The 12,703-nt window shown below is 58.5% G+C and overlaps 1 protein-coding gene across 7 annotated transcripts; it reads right to left on the bottom strand.

Moving 5' to 3' along the window:
• Window positions 1-810: 810 nt before the first annotated feature.
• Scarf2 (scavenger receptor class F member 2) lies at window positions 811-12,462 on the bottom strand. Of its 7 annotated transcripts, XM_076942594.1 has the most exons (12): window positions 12,175-12,462; window positions 7,176-7,234; window positions 6,984-7,085; window positions 6,730-6,816; window positions 6,297-6,537; window positions 5,996-6,214; window positions 5,729-5,857; window positions 5,154-5,257; window positions 4,960-5,077; window positions 4,639-4,769; window positions 2,968-3,120; window positions 811-2,355 (listed from the first exon to the last, which is right to left on the bottom strand). In XM_076942594.1, the coding sequence occupies exons 1-12, from the start codon at window positions 12,321-12,323 to the stop codon at window positions 1,514-1,516; spliced, it is 2,334 nt and encodes a 777-aa protein (XP_076798709.1). In that variant the 5' UTR covers window positions 12,324-12,462; the 3' UTR covers window positions 811-1,513. The 7 variants fall into 7 exon arrangements, with proteins under 7 accessions (XP_076798709.1, XP_076798706.1, XP_034371065.1 ...); XM_076942591.1 differs by having other exon boundaries at window positions 6,297-6,816; XM_034515174.2 differs by having other exon boundaries at window positions 4,639-4,754; window positions 6,297-6,816; window positions 12,175-12,461.
• Between the last annotated feature and the right edge of the window lie 241 nt (window positions 12,463-12,703).

Raw genomic sequence — 12,703 nt, 5'->3', positions numbered from 1 at the left:
GAGAGGCCCTTGAGCTGCCAACAGTGGAGACACTTGAAGCAAGGAAGATGTCAGCGGGATGGAACTGTAAGCTGGGTATGAACAGATAGGAGAGAGTGCTGGAGAGTTGTCACTGCAGCTAATAGCTTTTTTTAAAATTGGATGCCCAACACCCTCGTGACTTCACACTTGGAAAGCTAGGGCAGAAGTTCAAGATCATACTGGGCTGCAATATGAGGCCCTGTCTCAACAACAAGAAAGATACCAAAGACAGGAAGAGTCTGCTAGAGGCTGGGTGCTAGAAGGAACCAGTATAGACGGTTTTCAGAAACTAAGGTCAGTAGGAACCCTGAGGAGCATAGATCCAAGGCTCAGAAGGGCCAGTGAGGAGCCTGCAGGGGTCGGTGAAGGTGCTAGGGTGGGGTGGGCAGATAGAAGTGAAGGCCAAGCAGGCAGCATGTGGAGATGAGGTAGGAAGGGTTTCAATCAGGACAGGGCACCTAAGGCAGCAAGCAGGCTCTGCAGAGGCAGGCTGCTTTGTGAGGCCTGGCTGGAGTCTGGGCCCACTGTCCAGTGTCCCTTGTCCTCACCTCTGTCTCGCCAGCGACAGTTTTGATCTCTGGATCCCCCCAGCTTAGATCCCCACTTCTTCCAAGTGATAGTTCAGGACTGGTGGATTTGGCACACTTTTTACTTCGTTTCTGGAGACCCTTACCGGGAACTCCAAGGTTCCATTTAGCTGGAGGAGTCCAGAAGATGTCACATATAGGTTCTATACGAGGTCATCTTTGCTCCACAACCTCTGGCAGGAAGAAACTAGAGCACTGGAAGTGGGAAGAAGCATTTTATTAAAGAAAGCTTTGGCCTGCCAGGAGCCCATCCTGAAGGCTCCAGATGGGATGGGAGAAGCCCTGTCCGGGGCCTATAAATACATCTAAGGCCACCAGAGAAGCCCCTGGGATTCCCTCGTGGGGTGATAGGAAGCCATCAAAACCAGCTTGATGGCTGAGGGACCAGGGCTGGCGTGGGTGGGAAGGGGACAAACATGGGCTGAGCCCCCTGAGGAGCAGAGACCAGCTCTCCTCCCCAGATTCGGGTCAACCAGATACTCGGGAGCCCAGTTAATGGAAGCAACCTCTGACTATCTTCAAAGAAAAAGACCCTACAGCCATAGGCGCCAGGCCTTGGCAAATGAGAGGCAGCCAAGAGGCAGAAGCTCTGCTGGCGTTGGCCAATGACAAGGTGGCCCAGCCAAGAACACTCTTCTCGGCCAGTAAGAAGTCTGTAGGCTCTCCAAGCCATGGCCAGCGAGACGCAGATTGCTAAAAATGCTCCACAACATTGCTAGTGGGAGCGGGTAGCCAGCTAAGTGTCTGCGAAGCCCGAGATCAGATCCGAGGCGGCGGCTGCTGGAGCCTGGGCCGATCAGACACAGGCTCGGGCGGGCGCTGGGCCCTCGGGCCAGTGAAATGCCTTCACTGCAGCGGTGCGGGGAAAGATGGTGAGAAACGCGGTGGCTCCGGGGGCCGCGAGCCTAGGAAGCTCCGGTGGCCACACCCGCCATGCTCGGCTCCCCCGCCGCCTCCCTGCTCGGCTCCCCCGCCGCCTCCCTGCTCTTCTTCCGAGGAGGTTTCTGGATGGGGGTCTTCTTCCGGGGGGTCTCGGGCACAGAGGCGCTGGCCGCCGCCTTCTCGGTAGCCGAGGCCGCGCGGGCCGTCGAGGCCGCAAGCACGGAGCGCTTGGCCTTCTGCGGCGGCGGCGGCTTCTCGGCGCGGCCCAGGCTGCGAGTCTTGTCGCGCAGCTCGGCTGCCAGCAGAGAGGCGGCCTCGGGCGCGCTGCGCGGGGGACCTCCTGCGTCCGTGGGCTCCGGAAGACCCGGGCCGCGGCCGCGCGCTCGGGCGCGGGGCGGCGTGGGTAAGGCCGGGCCGGGGGCCTCCTCGCTCAGGCCGGGGGGCTGCACCGACGTGTTGCTGGGGGTCCGTTTCCTTCCGCTAGGGCTCGGCGCTGCCTTGCGGCCTGCGGGCGGCGGCGACGGTGCAGCGGCCGCGGCGCCATGCTTGCCGTGGATCCAGGACACCTTAGGCTTAGTGGCAGGGTCGGGTGGCGGCGGCTTCCTGCGCTCGGGCGACGGGGACAGTGACAAGCCCCCAGCTTCACCTCGGGTCCGGGCCGGCCGGGCCTCGCGTCGAGCCACACGCGCGTACAGCGCCCCGCCCGGTCCCTCCACGCTTGAAGCCGAGCGCTCGCTGTCTGAGGATGCAGGGAGGGCCACTGCCTCCTCCCCGGGCGACGAAGTGCCCGTGGGCGCCAGGGACACAGCGGACACCTCAGTGAGAGCTGCAGGAACTTCTGGGTCTCGGCTCTCGGCAGTTGCCTCTAACAAGGGAAGGACAAGCTAATCACGACATCCACTAGTGCTGGTGGAGCCAAACCCCACGAGTGACCCCTCTATTTGTCTCAGTGATGTCATTCAGGCACTCCTGGTACATTCAAAGCATTACCACAAACTTAGTGGGAATCCCCAGGGTGTGGGCTGACTGCTGGGGAATGAGGAATATTTTTTTCAGGGCTCGGACTCCAGACTTTGTGTCCCACCACACCCCATTCTCAGGGGCCACAATCATCAACTTTAAGCGGATTCATGCCCTTTAAGACTTAAGTTTTCTGATGTTGAGGCATTAGTCACTTGCCCAGAGTTACCTAGTGGCACCAAAGTAGGGCAGGCCAGTTCTTTCCCACTACCTTATGTTCTTCCCGTCGCCATTCCCTACCTAGATCTAGTCCCACAAGTTAGTATGACCGACTATTCCAAGTGAGCCCCCCATCCCTCCGTGACTCACCCCACAGAACCTCAGCTTTGTAGCCGCAGGTCTGTGGCCAACAACTCCTAGTTCTTAGCTTCTTGGTGCCCTAATCCCCATGGACACCAACATAGATAGAAGACCATTTCACTGTGCTAGAGGGCTGTTCATGCGGGGCCACACTCACCCTCGTGGGGCACACAGTACACAGGGCCTTCATCTGTGGTGTCAAATGATGAGAAGGAGGCCCTGGAGGACCACGATGGAGAGGGCTGCTCCAGCCCGGAGGGTGGGTCCAGGAAACTGCAGTTGAGCGTGTTGTCTAGGTCATGGTGGGCCACTGGGGTGGGGTGTGGGGGGGATAAGTGAGGCAGGGTGCCAGGGATGCCGCCTTTCCCCAGTCTGTACCCTTAATTAGCTAACCATGAACGAAGTGGTCCTGACCAGCCCCTACAGAAAACTGCAGGTGGGACATGACATTCAACATTAGATCAGGGCTGAAGAATGGGTAGCAAGCAAACCCAGAAAAGGGAAGCATGAAGTGCATGCCTGTAACCCAAGCACTTGAAAGCCTGAGGAAGGAGCATCACTGTGAGCTTGAGGCTAGCCCAGGCTACTCAGCTGAGTTCATGACAGCCTGGCCTACAGTATGAGACCCTGCCTCAAAAAACAAACAAACAGGCTGGAGAAATGGTTATAGCTGTTCTTCTAGAAGCTCTGGATTTGATTCCCAGAACCCCCATGGTAGCTCACAATCATCTGTAACTCCAGTTCCAGGGGACCTCATGTCTTCTGACCTCCACAGACACCAGGCACACAAGTGGTGCACACATACATGAAGGCAAAACACCTACACACTCAAAACGAGTAAGAGTTTTTAAAGATTTTTTTGTTTGTTTTTTTGAGACAGGGTTTCTCTGTGTAGCCCTGGCTCTCCTGGAACTCACTCTGTAGACCAGGCTGGCCTCAAACTCAGAAATATGCCTTCCTCTGCCTCCCAAGTGCTGGGATTAGTGGCGTGCGCCACCACCGCCTGGCTTAAAGATATTTTTAAAATAAGGAATAGCGCAAGCCAAATGCAGTCATCTAGGGAGCTGAAAGAGTAGGCTACGTGTTAAGGAAAGACACAGAGACTCTAGCACATGTGGCCTAGAAAGGCCATCATGTTCTCCAACCACCTCTGGTGTCTGCTTGGTGGGACTTGGGGAACCTTGGAGCACTTCTGCATTCGGATGTTCAGGAGCAGGACGGCTCGGCTCTCCCAGCAGCCTTTGCATCAAGGTCCAGCCCTGACACTTGTTATGCAGCTTACAGGAGCCAGAGCACTGTCAGCTGTGTCCTTTACCTCCTGAGACTGAATGGACCCCACCAATCTTCAGAAAGAAGTTGCCTAAAGGGAGGGACCACCCCCTTGCCTGTCATCACATTGAACTGGAGACTGAAGTGGGGTAGGGACCATCCTTCCCTTTTCTAGGAAAGGCTCTAGTAACTGCTGGGAACCAACCAAACTGTTGGTGTACTCCACTTTAGTGTTCAGCAGACACATACACACGCCACTAGTTCCTCTGCAGCTCTGCATCTCAACAGAGAGACAGGTCAGGTGACCTGCCAGGCAATGTCTCATGTGTCCCCACACCTCCCGCATAGTCCCTAACATCTGCCCGCACATCTAGGACTCCTTCCACTACAGCTTCACCCCTAGCCACATCCTCCCTTCCTTCTTCCAGGCTCACCTCTCCACTCCCACACACATTAAAACTCAAAGTCCCCCACCTTTGCATTGGCCCTTTGTTCCCCTTTACACCGTTTTCTAGAATCCTCTTGTGTCTCCCTCGAGTCCCAGAGCCTACAGTCTTACCTACGACTTTGGGCAGCTTCTGCCTGCGAAGAGGGATTCGGGGCAGCTTCATGCTGATGCGGCTGAAGCTTCCACAAAAGCGGTGAGGTACCTTCTTCCTTCCAAGGGTGAGCTCCCTGCGGGGGCGGGGCCTGAGCGAAGGGGCGGGGCGGGACTGGGAGGAGCGGTTCAAATTGGGTGGGAACTGAAAGGGGAGGCTCTGAGGAAAGAAAGGACTGGGACCTGCCTCAAGAGTGGGGTCTGGGTTCAAGAAGCACACCCAGTCACACAGAGCGGGCTACCTAAACCTAGCGGTAGGTGGGGGCTGGCTAGGGGCCTCACCGGCGCGCCGAGTCCTTGCCCCGGCAGGCACAGCAACAACCGAGCAGCGAGAGCAGCAGGCCGAGGAGCAGCGTGAGCAGCGCGCCCGCGCCCATCACACCTTTGCGCTGATTGGTCTCTGTGGGGAGCAGCGGCTCAGCGCAGGATCACGCACCCCACTTCATTCCCTGGCCCGACGTTCTTCACCCACTCACCCAGGTGGCAGGCACCAGTGACCGGGTCGCATGATTCCTCGTGACAGCTGCAGGCCTGGGCGCAGTCCACGCCGTGAAGCCCGGCCGGGCAAGTTACATTACAGCTGCAAAGTTTGGAAGACCAGAATGCCTCCTTTCCCTGCACGGGCCGCCATGACGGCTGGGCCCGGGTGCCCTAACCAAGGCTCTGACTCCACGCTCTAGAGACTGAAGCCCACCCCCACCTGCGGGCGGGCACTCACTTGATAATCATAGTTTAGAAGTGAATGTGTGTGCTTTCTAGGGGTGTGGGGAGGGTCTAAAGGATGAACCATGATTACAAGGGGCTAATTATTGTGTGAGTGGAAAATGTAGGCAGATCCCAGTCCAGTCCAGACTCATTCTATACCAACCATATCTGTGTCACATACGGATGCCATTTGGTTAGATTACAGTCAGATGGCAGGCTCCAAATCAGATACTGCCCCAAATGTGTCAGTGCTTGCTGACACTCCCTACTGCAGGGTCACTGGGGTCTATATGGAAGCGCCAGTATCGGGCACATATTCCCTATCCCTCCCCAGGTCCCCACTCACTGAGGTCCGTGAACACCAGGGCTGCAAAGGCAGCGCCCGGACTGGAAGTCACAGTGGCCGCTGCCGCAGTCAGAGCACACGAAGGCACAGTCCTCACCATAAGTGCCATTACTGCACTTAGTCTCGCACCTTGGTATCAAGAGAGGAGTCATGAGCTGAAATGTAAGCCAAAGGCCACGAGGCCTACAGAGCCCACCGTGCAGAGACTATGTAGGAGCCAGGCCTAGAGAAGTAGTGGCCTGAGCCGAAGCAGGCACAGCTGCTCACCGGTCGCCGATCCAGCCCGCATTGCAGTGTGTACACTTGCCGGTGACATGGTTGCAGGCATGCCCGTCGCGGCAGGATGGACAGCGGTGGCCACAACCCTCGCCGTAGAAACCGGTGGCGCAGGGTTGATCACATTTGGTTCCATTCCAGCCGGGTTCGCACGTCAGACAGCGGCCTTCGACTACTGTGCACGGCTGCTGGCCTTTGCATTGGCCACACCTACGGAAGGGTCAGGAAACTGGGCCGGATGAAACTTCACTTCGCCCTTCCGCCTTCCCGCCACCAGACCCGCAACACTTACCGACGGCGACAGCCCAGGCCGTAGAAGCCAGCGGGGCATGGCTCGCGACAGTACTTGCCCCGGTAGCCCGGATCGCAGGCGCACGTGCCGTCCACCGGGTGGCAGCGACCACGAAAGCACTGGCAATAGCGATCACAGCGCGCGCCGAACGTGCGCTCGCGACACTGGCAGCGGCCGCTCTGCTGCTCGCAGGGCGACGAGTTGCAGGCGCACTGGTTGTTGCAGCTTCGGCCCCACCAGCCTGCGTGGCACAGGCAAGCGCCTGTCTGTGGATCGCACCGCGAAGTAGCGCTGCAGTAGCACGCGCTAGCGCATTGTGCACCCCACCAGCCTGGCTCACACCTGCACGCGCCGCTCCGCGGGTGGCACGTGCCATGCTGGCACTGGCAAGCATGCTCGCAGCGCACACCCCAGCGGCGCGCGTGACACGTACACTGTCCGGTCACGTCCTCGCACTGTCCGTGCGGGTGGCAACTGCACCTCTCCTTGCAGTCGGGGCCCCAGAACTGGCGCGGGCACTCTGCAAGAACCAGGTGAGAGGTCGAGTCGTTAGTCTGATACATCCCATCCTCAGTTTCACCATACCCAACCCCCAAGGCCAACCCAGTCCAATCTGCCTCCCTGCCTAATTTCTCTAGTTTCCCGCCAAACCGTCCAACACCCAACCCCACCTTGCCCCACGCTCACTAGTGTCGCAGTTGGCACCGAAGTAGCCATGTCGGCAGCGGCACTCGCCTGGCCGCACGCACACCTCATTTTCTGAGCACGTGGAATTGCCTTCACACAGCGCTGCAAATGAGACAGGCTGAGCTGCAGCACACGATCTTCCCACCTCTGCCCTGGACCCGCCTGCCCAGGACCCCAAAATGCCCCACTCACCGATCCCACACTCATCCCCCAGCTGCCTCCAGCCAGCGCAGCACGTGAGCACCTGGGAACTTCAAGCAGAGGAGGGGCATCTGAGCCTGACGCCCTTCCCCCTATACTCCTTCCCCAGCCTTCGGGGCGTCCAGCCTGAGGGAGGTGGTGGATTGCCACGCCTGAAGCCTGCCAGGCAGTGGTAGGTGAGGGGCCTAACGGTGAGTGAGAAAGGCTCAGGTCTCTGGCACCAGAAGTGCATACCTCCTGGTCTGCATACCTGGCGAAAATTGTCATCTACAGGGACTTCAGCTCCTCCATCCATCCCATCAGCCACAGGTTAAGAAAGAGGACGCAGTGAGACAGAAGGAGCAGCGGTGAATCCCCGGGCATGGAGCCGACTGACTCTCATGACCTCTGAGCCGGGTCTAGCACAACTTTTAGGACTAGTGGCCTAGCCAAATGGGTGTCAGGGATCCAAATGGCTGTGACAGCACCACTGCCAGGCAGTACCAAGGGGCACCTTGGATACCCATGGGGTGGGGCTAAAACCTAGGGTGGAAGAGCATCTGAGAAGGATGGGATGGAGCCAAGTGTAGACGCTGCACAGTTCTTCTGGAGGGGTCTCTTGGAGGCAGGCAACTGGAGACCTTTGTAGATTAGGGGAACCACACATGGGAGCCTTACTGGGGCATAAGGAAAGTAAACTGAGGCTCAGTGTCTTCCAGGGGCAGGGAGCGCGGAGCGGCTACTCGTAGTTAACATCTCACTTCATGTCTCTTTGAGCTTACAAGGTCCACGAAATGTCAGTTTCTCAGAAACCTGGAGCTGGACTCCAGGCGGTTTCTCACTGTAGCATTTCAGTGGGGTACAGCCTGGGAAGTCCTCAGGTGTGAAGATCCTCTCAAAACAAATCCAGGGAGGGTGTCTGGGGACTGAGGGAGGGTGGAGGGAGAGTTGCAGGGACCATGGTAAGGTAGATGAAGCTGAAAGGGGACAGTCAGAGAAGCTTCATAAGGTCCAGATATTTGCCTCAGTCCTACAGGAATGTAGCATCTAGTTACATTTTAGAGAAGACATGTGTGCCTTTTCTGGGGTTCTGAACTTAGAACAGAGAGGGGTGGGAGTTGGGCTGAAATAAAAGCCCACATTCGGCCCAGACCGGTTTGGGGTACCGTCATACTATGGATAGGATCAGCTGCCTCACTAAGCTCCCCTTCCCAGTCAGAACTTGGTTCTCCCTCAGATCAAAGTTGGAACCTGGGGGACAGAGCCCATAAAACTTTAAACTAAGGGAACAGCTTTGCATATTTTCCACAATTAAAACTGGAAACCACAGGAAAAAAACCGGCCTGTTTTTTGCTGCCCCCACTGGCCCACCCACCTTGCCCCAGGGATGACAAAGATCCCTTCTCCAGACATCCAAGTGCATCTGCCCATCTCCTTCACTTCCACTTGGTCTGGACTCTTTCATAGTTGTTTCCCTAACCAGGTACCCTGCTGAGAGCCCCAGAAACACTGGTTCCTGTGCTCCCTGGCTGGCCTAGTACAAGGTTCTGTGGTTGGGTGTCTGGTTCTAGGGCCACACTCAATGGTGTTTGATAAGTGGGTCAGCAGAGGTTGGAAAGCAGACTATGCAGTAAACAGTAAACTGTGTGCACCTTAGCTCTTTCCTGCCAAATCCATGGGTCCCATTCTTTAAACAAGTGAACACTTATTTATCCCCTCTGTGGGGGGGGGGAGGGGGAGGGGGAGGGGGAGGGGGGAGGGGGAGGGGGAGGGGGAGGGGGAGGGGGAGGGGGAGGGGGAGGGGGAGGGGGAGGGGGAGGGGGAGGGGGAGGGGAGAGGGAGAGGGAGAGGGAGAGGGAGAGGGAGAGGGAGAGGGAGAGGGAGAGGGAGAGGGAGAGGGAGAGGGAGAGGGAGAGGGAGAGGGAGAGGGAGAGGGAGAGGGAGAGGGAGAGGGAGAGGGAGAGGGAGAGGGAGAAAGAGGAGGGAGGGGGAAGGGGGAGGGGGAGGGAGAGGGAGAGGGGAAAGGAGAGGGAGAGGGAGGGGGGGAGGGGGAGGGGGAGGGAGAGGGGGAGGGAGAGGGGGAGGGAGAGGGAGAGGGAAGAGGAGGGAGAGGGAAAGAACAAATCACTCTCTGCATGTGAGTTTGAGAACAACTTGTGGAAGTCAGTTCTCTCCTCCTGCCATGAGGGCTCTGGCAATTGAACTCAGATCATCAGGTTCTGTGGTAAATTCCTTGACCCACTGAATCAGCTCAACAGCCTCAGGTCCTACTCTTTAGCTAAAGAACCTGCTGCTCAGAGAAGTTAAGTTCCTTGCCTGTACAAGGCAATTTACAGCAAAGGGAGCAGGCTACAGGATGCCTTTGGGAACAGCTGACACTACAAGCAGACCCAAGCTGATTTGTTCACTGAGAACGTCTTGCAAGGACTGATCACCCAGTGATCATGGCAAGCCAAGAAGGCCTGGCGAACTCACTTAAGATGTTGTAAGGTGTTACAAAACAAACATAAATCTACCCAGGCAGGTCCTTGCTCTCTGAGTGAGTGCTACCTTGGGCAATCAGATTCCAACCTCAGTGTGTGCTGCCACAGGCTGATGCTCTGAGGGCAGGATCACTGCTGTGTGGCAGCTCATCTTTCCATCTTAGAGCCCACTCGCTAGCTCTGTGCCTATCCCTGTCACTGTCCCCAGTCACTCCCAGATCCAACCAAGGAGGCTTCTATGCCCACCCCCTTATGTGGGTCCCTGTCTCCTCTTGCCTCCAGACATGGCTCTCCTCTGCCCTAACCATGCCAGTTTCCTCAAGGAGCTCCACCAGGCCCCAGCAGGCAAGCAATGCGTGCAGCTTCCCCCTCACTACTGCACTTGCTACTGCAGCTGCCCACTGGATGACTGCATCAGCACCCCGAGTGCTCTGCCCACTGGATGACAGGATCACAACCCTGAACGCTTAAGAGTGTTAAACAAACAACCTCCTTTGTACCCCTCCATCTCAGGTTGCCCGTCTTCCCATGCTGGGAAATTGAAGCCATGCTCACACTTCATCTGCTGAGAAGCAGACCTGCTTTCTCTTCCAGATTCTATTAATTTGGCCTTCAGAGGTCTCAAAGACCTTCTGCAGTCTCAAAGCCCATCAGGACCTGGTCAGATGTCCCCTCTATGAAAAACAGCCTCACTCTCAGAGCAGAAGGCACACCTCTGGTGGCCCTGGCATCTCTTCAGTATGTCCCCAACCCCACACCTGCAGAAGGGAGTGGGTGTAGGATGAGCTGTGCCCCAAATACCTGCAGGACTATCTCCTTCTCTTCTGTAGGTCTGTGTTCAACATGGCGTATCTCCCCTATTAATGGTAGAGGAAAAGGCACCCCCAACTCCATAACCACTTGTGAGACAGGGCACTGATCTCTGCTGCAGAGTCCTTGCACTAACAGGCCTGGAGGCAGTAGGTGCATGGCCTGGTATACTAGCTGAGCTGGCATCTTTCTCTGCTGGACCTCATGCATGGTAACCAAAAGGATGGCCCAGTCCTCGGGTGAGAACAATCCAGAGATCTTTCTTCCCACAAACTCTCCACACATAGGACATCCACTCCCATCTCCAGCACCAAGAGCCGAGATCCATTGCAACCCTATTTTACAGAGATAGAGACAGACCCAGAAAACCCAAGTATTTGTTCAGATCCAGACAGCGGGGGGCCGCCTGCCGCCAGAGTGTAATGGCAAACCCACCCCGGCTGTGGGTTACAGAGGCAGACTTCCTCCTGAGAGGTCGGCCAGCTGAAATATTGGAGGCCAAGGGCTCCCCAACTCCAGCTCGAATCAGCCTGACCCACCTCCGGAGTCCCGTTCCCCGGCCAGCTCATCGCAGAAGGCCTAGTGTGGGCTGACCGCCCTCCCCAGGCACCGCCCCGCCTGCTTCAGCCGCTGCTGCATTCCTAGGGCCGGAGGGGCCCGGGACGAGGCAGCGACGGCGATGCGAAGCAGATGGCTAGCCAGGCGTCCCCCCCAACCCCCCGCCTCCAAGGCGGGGCTCGTGGCCGGGAGTGGTCTGTGTCGTCTCAACTAGATTTCGGAAACCGTGGGTCAGCTAGCAACCCCTTCTCTACTTTGACTCTCCAAAACCTTAGCTGATGTTAGCTAAAACCCCAGGGGGGCTGTTTGACCCTAGTCTGGAGTCCCAAGACTCCTCAGCACTGGCGGAGGCGTCCCACCACGGGTTCCTCGCCTCTGTGCAAAGATGCCTTGACTGCGTCGTGGCTCTGACCAGCCAGACAGGTCTCTCGGCTTCTGCTCCTACTCGGCGTCACTCTTCACCCTCCACGCAAGCTCCGGGCTCCACTGCTTTCTGGCTGGCCCTGTCCCACATCGGCTTCGCGAGCAAGATCCTCGCAGAGACCCACCTCCTTGCACCCAGTGGCCGCCCCAAGGAGCCAACAGGGGCTCCCACGTCCTCCCCATCGCGCGTCCATAGTTGTCCCCAAGGACTCTGGTTTCTGGTCCACCGTGAGCGTAGGTTTGTCCGTGCTCACTTCGACCACCACCCTCTTCCCACCTAGTGCCCGCTCTACCAAGACAATTCTGTCCTTCCAAGTCTCTACTGTCCCAGTGCTCAGCTCGCCCAGGGGTTGCTCCTTCGCCCTTCTAACCCCGACTCCAGGCTCAAGCCACTGGCTCCTGGAGCCTTTGCACATGCTGTTCCCTCCCTCGGAGTGTCCTTGCTTGGCTTCGGGAGTAGTTCCTTTCTCTTCTTCCCTGACATTTTGGACACCACACAGTACCCCTCTGGGTTCCCCAAAGCACTCCGTTATCTCCTCAGGTGATTTCTGGTCCAGCACACCCTCGGATGCAGCCTGGGGGCCCAGGCTCGGCCTGGAACCGAGCCCAAGACCTGAGGCAGGCCCGAGGGGCTCGCGTGACCAGTTTAGGGAGATCCTGGATGGCCCGGACCGAAATGGGGCGCCGCTACCCCCAGCCCGCTTCGCGCCCACGCCTCGGACAGGCCCAGCTCCTACCCGGGCGTGCGGCACACGTTGCGGCCTCGCGGGTTCAAGTCCTGGGGCGCCGCGAGACCGGGCAGCAGCCAGAGCAGCAGCAGCAGCGGCGGCCCTCGGGCTCCCTGGCGCCGCGCCGGCCCGGCCCCCCGGGACCCTGCGCCCTCCATGAGGCGCGGGGCAGGCGCGGGTGGGCGCGGGTACGGCCGCGGCAAGGGCGGCCGGAAGCGGAGTGCGAGGCCGGGCGGGGGGCGGCAGGAGGGGCGCCGGGCCGGGCAGGAAATTCCACATCGGCTCCCTGATCCTGGGCCAGCGCGGCCGGCCAGGCGGCAGCGCCCGCCCCGCGCGCCAGACCCCACCCTCCGGTCGCGCCTCCGCCCCTTCGCTCGGCCCCGCCCCCACCTGGCCACGCACGAACTCCGTGGCGAACTTGGTGGAAGCCCGCCCCGAGCGCTGCGGGAGGAAAGAGCTGCGGGAGCCCGCGAAGGAATCCTGGTCTGCGCCTTTTCTCCCCCTTGCCAGAAGCCCTGGAGCCTCCAAGCCCGGGAGG

Source organism: Arvicanthis niloticus, chromosome 12 (assembly GCF_011762505.2).
Source record: "Arvicanthis niloticus isolate mArvNil1 chromosome 12, mArvNil1.pat.X, whole genome shotgun sequence".
In the NCBI taxonomy this organism is placed as follows: Eukaryota; Metazoa; Chordata; class Mammalia; order Rodentia; family Muridae; genus Arvicanthis; species Arvicanthis niloticus.
The sequence above is the reverse complement of the archived record's forward strand: the minus strand, read 5'-3'. Positions and strand labels throughout refer to the sequence as shown.

Bases quoted from the DNA above. Each gene is read 5' to 3' on its own strand.
- Scarf2 (XM_076942589.1), bottom strand. From the start codon at position 7,451: ATGACAATTTTCGCCAGGTATGCAGACCAGGAGGTATGCACTTCTGGT. The intron at 7,086-7,175 runs GTGAGTGGGGCA...TCTCATTTGCAG, and splicing joins GGGGGATGAGTGTGGGATCG to CGCTGTGTGAAGGCAATTCC. The intron at 5,078-5,153 runs GTGAGTGGGTGA...TGCTCCCCACAG, and splicing joins CACTGGTGCCTGCCACCTGG to AGACCAATCAGCGCAAAGGT.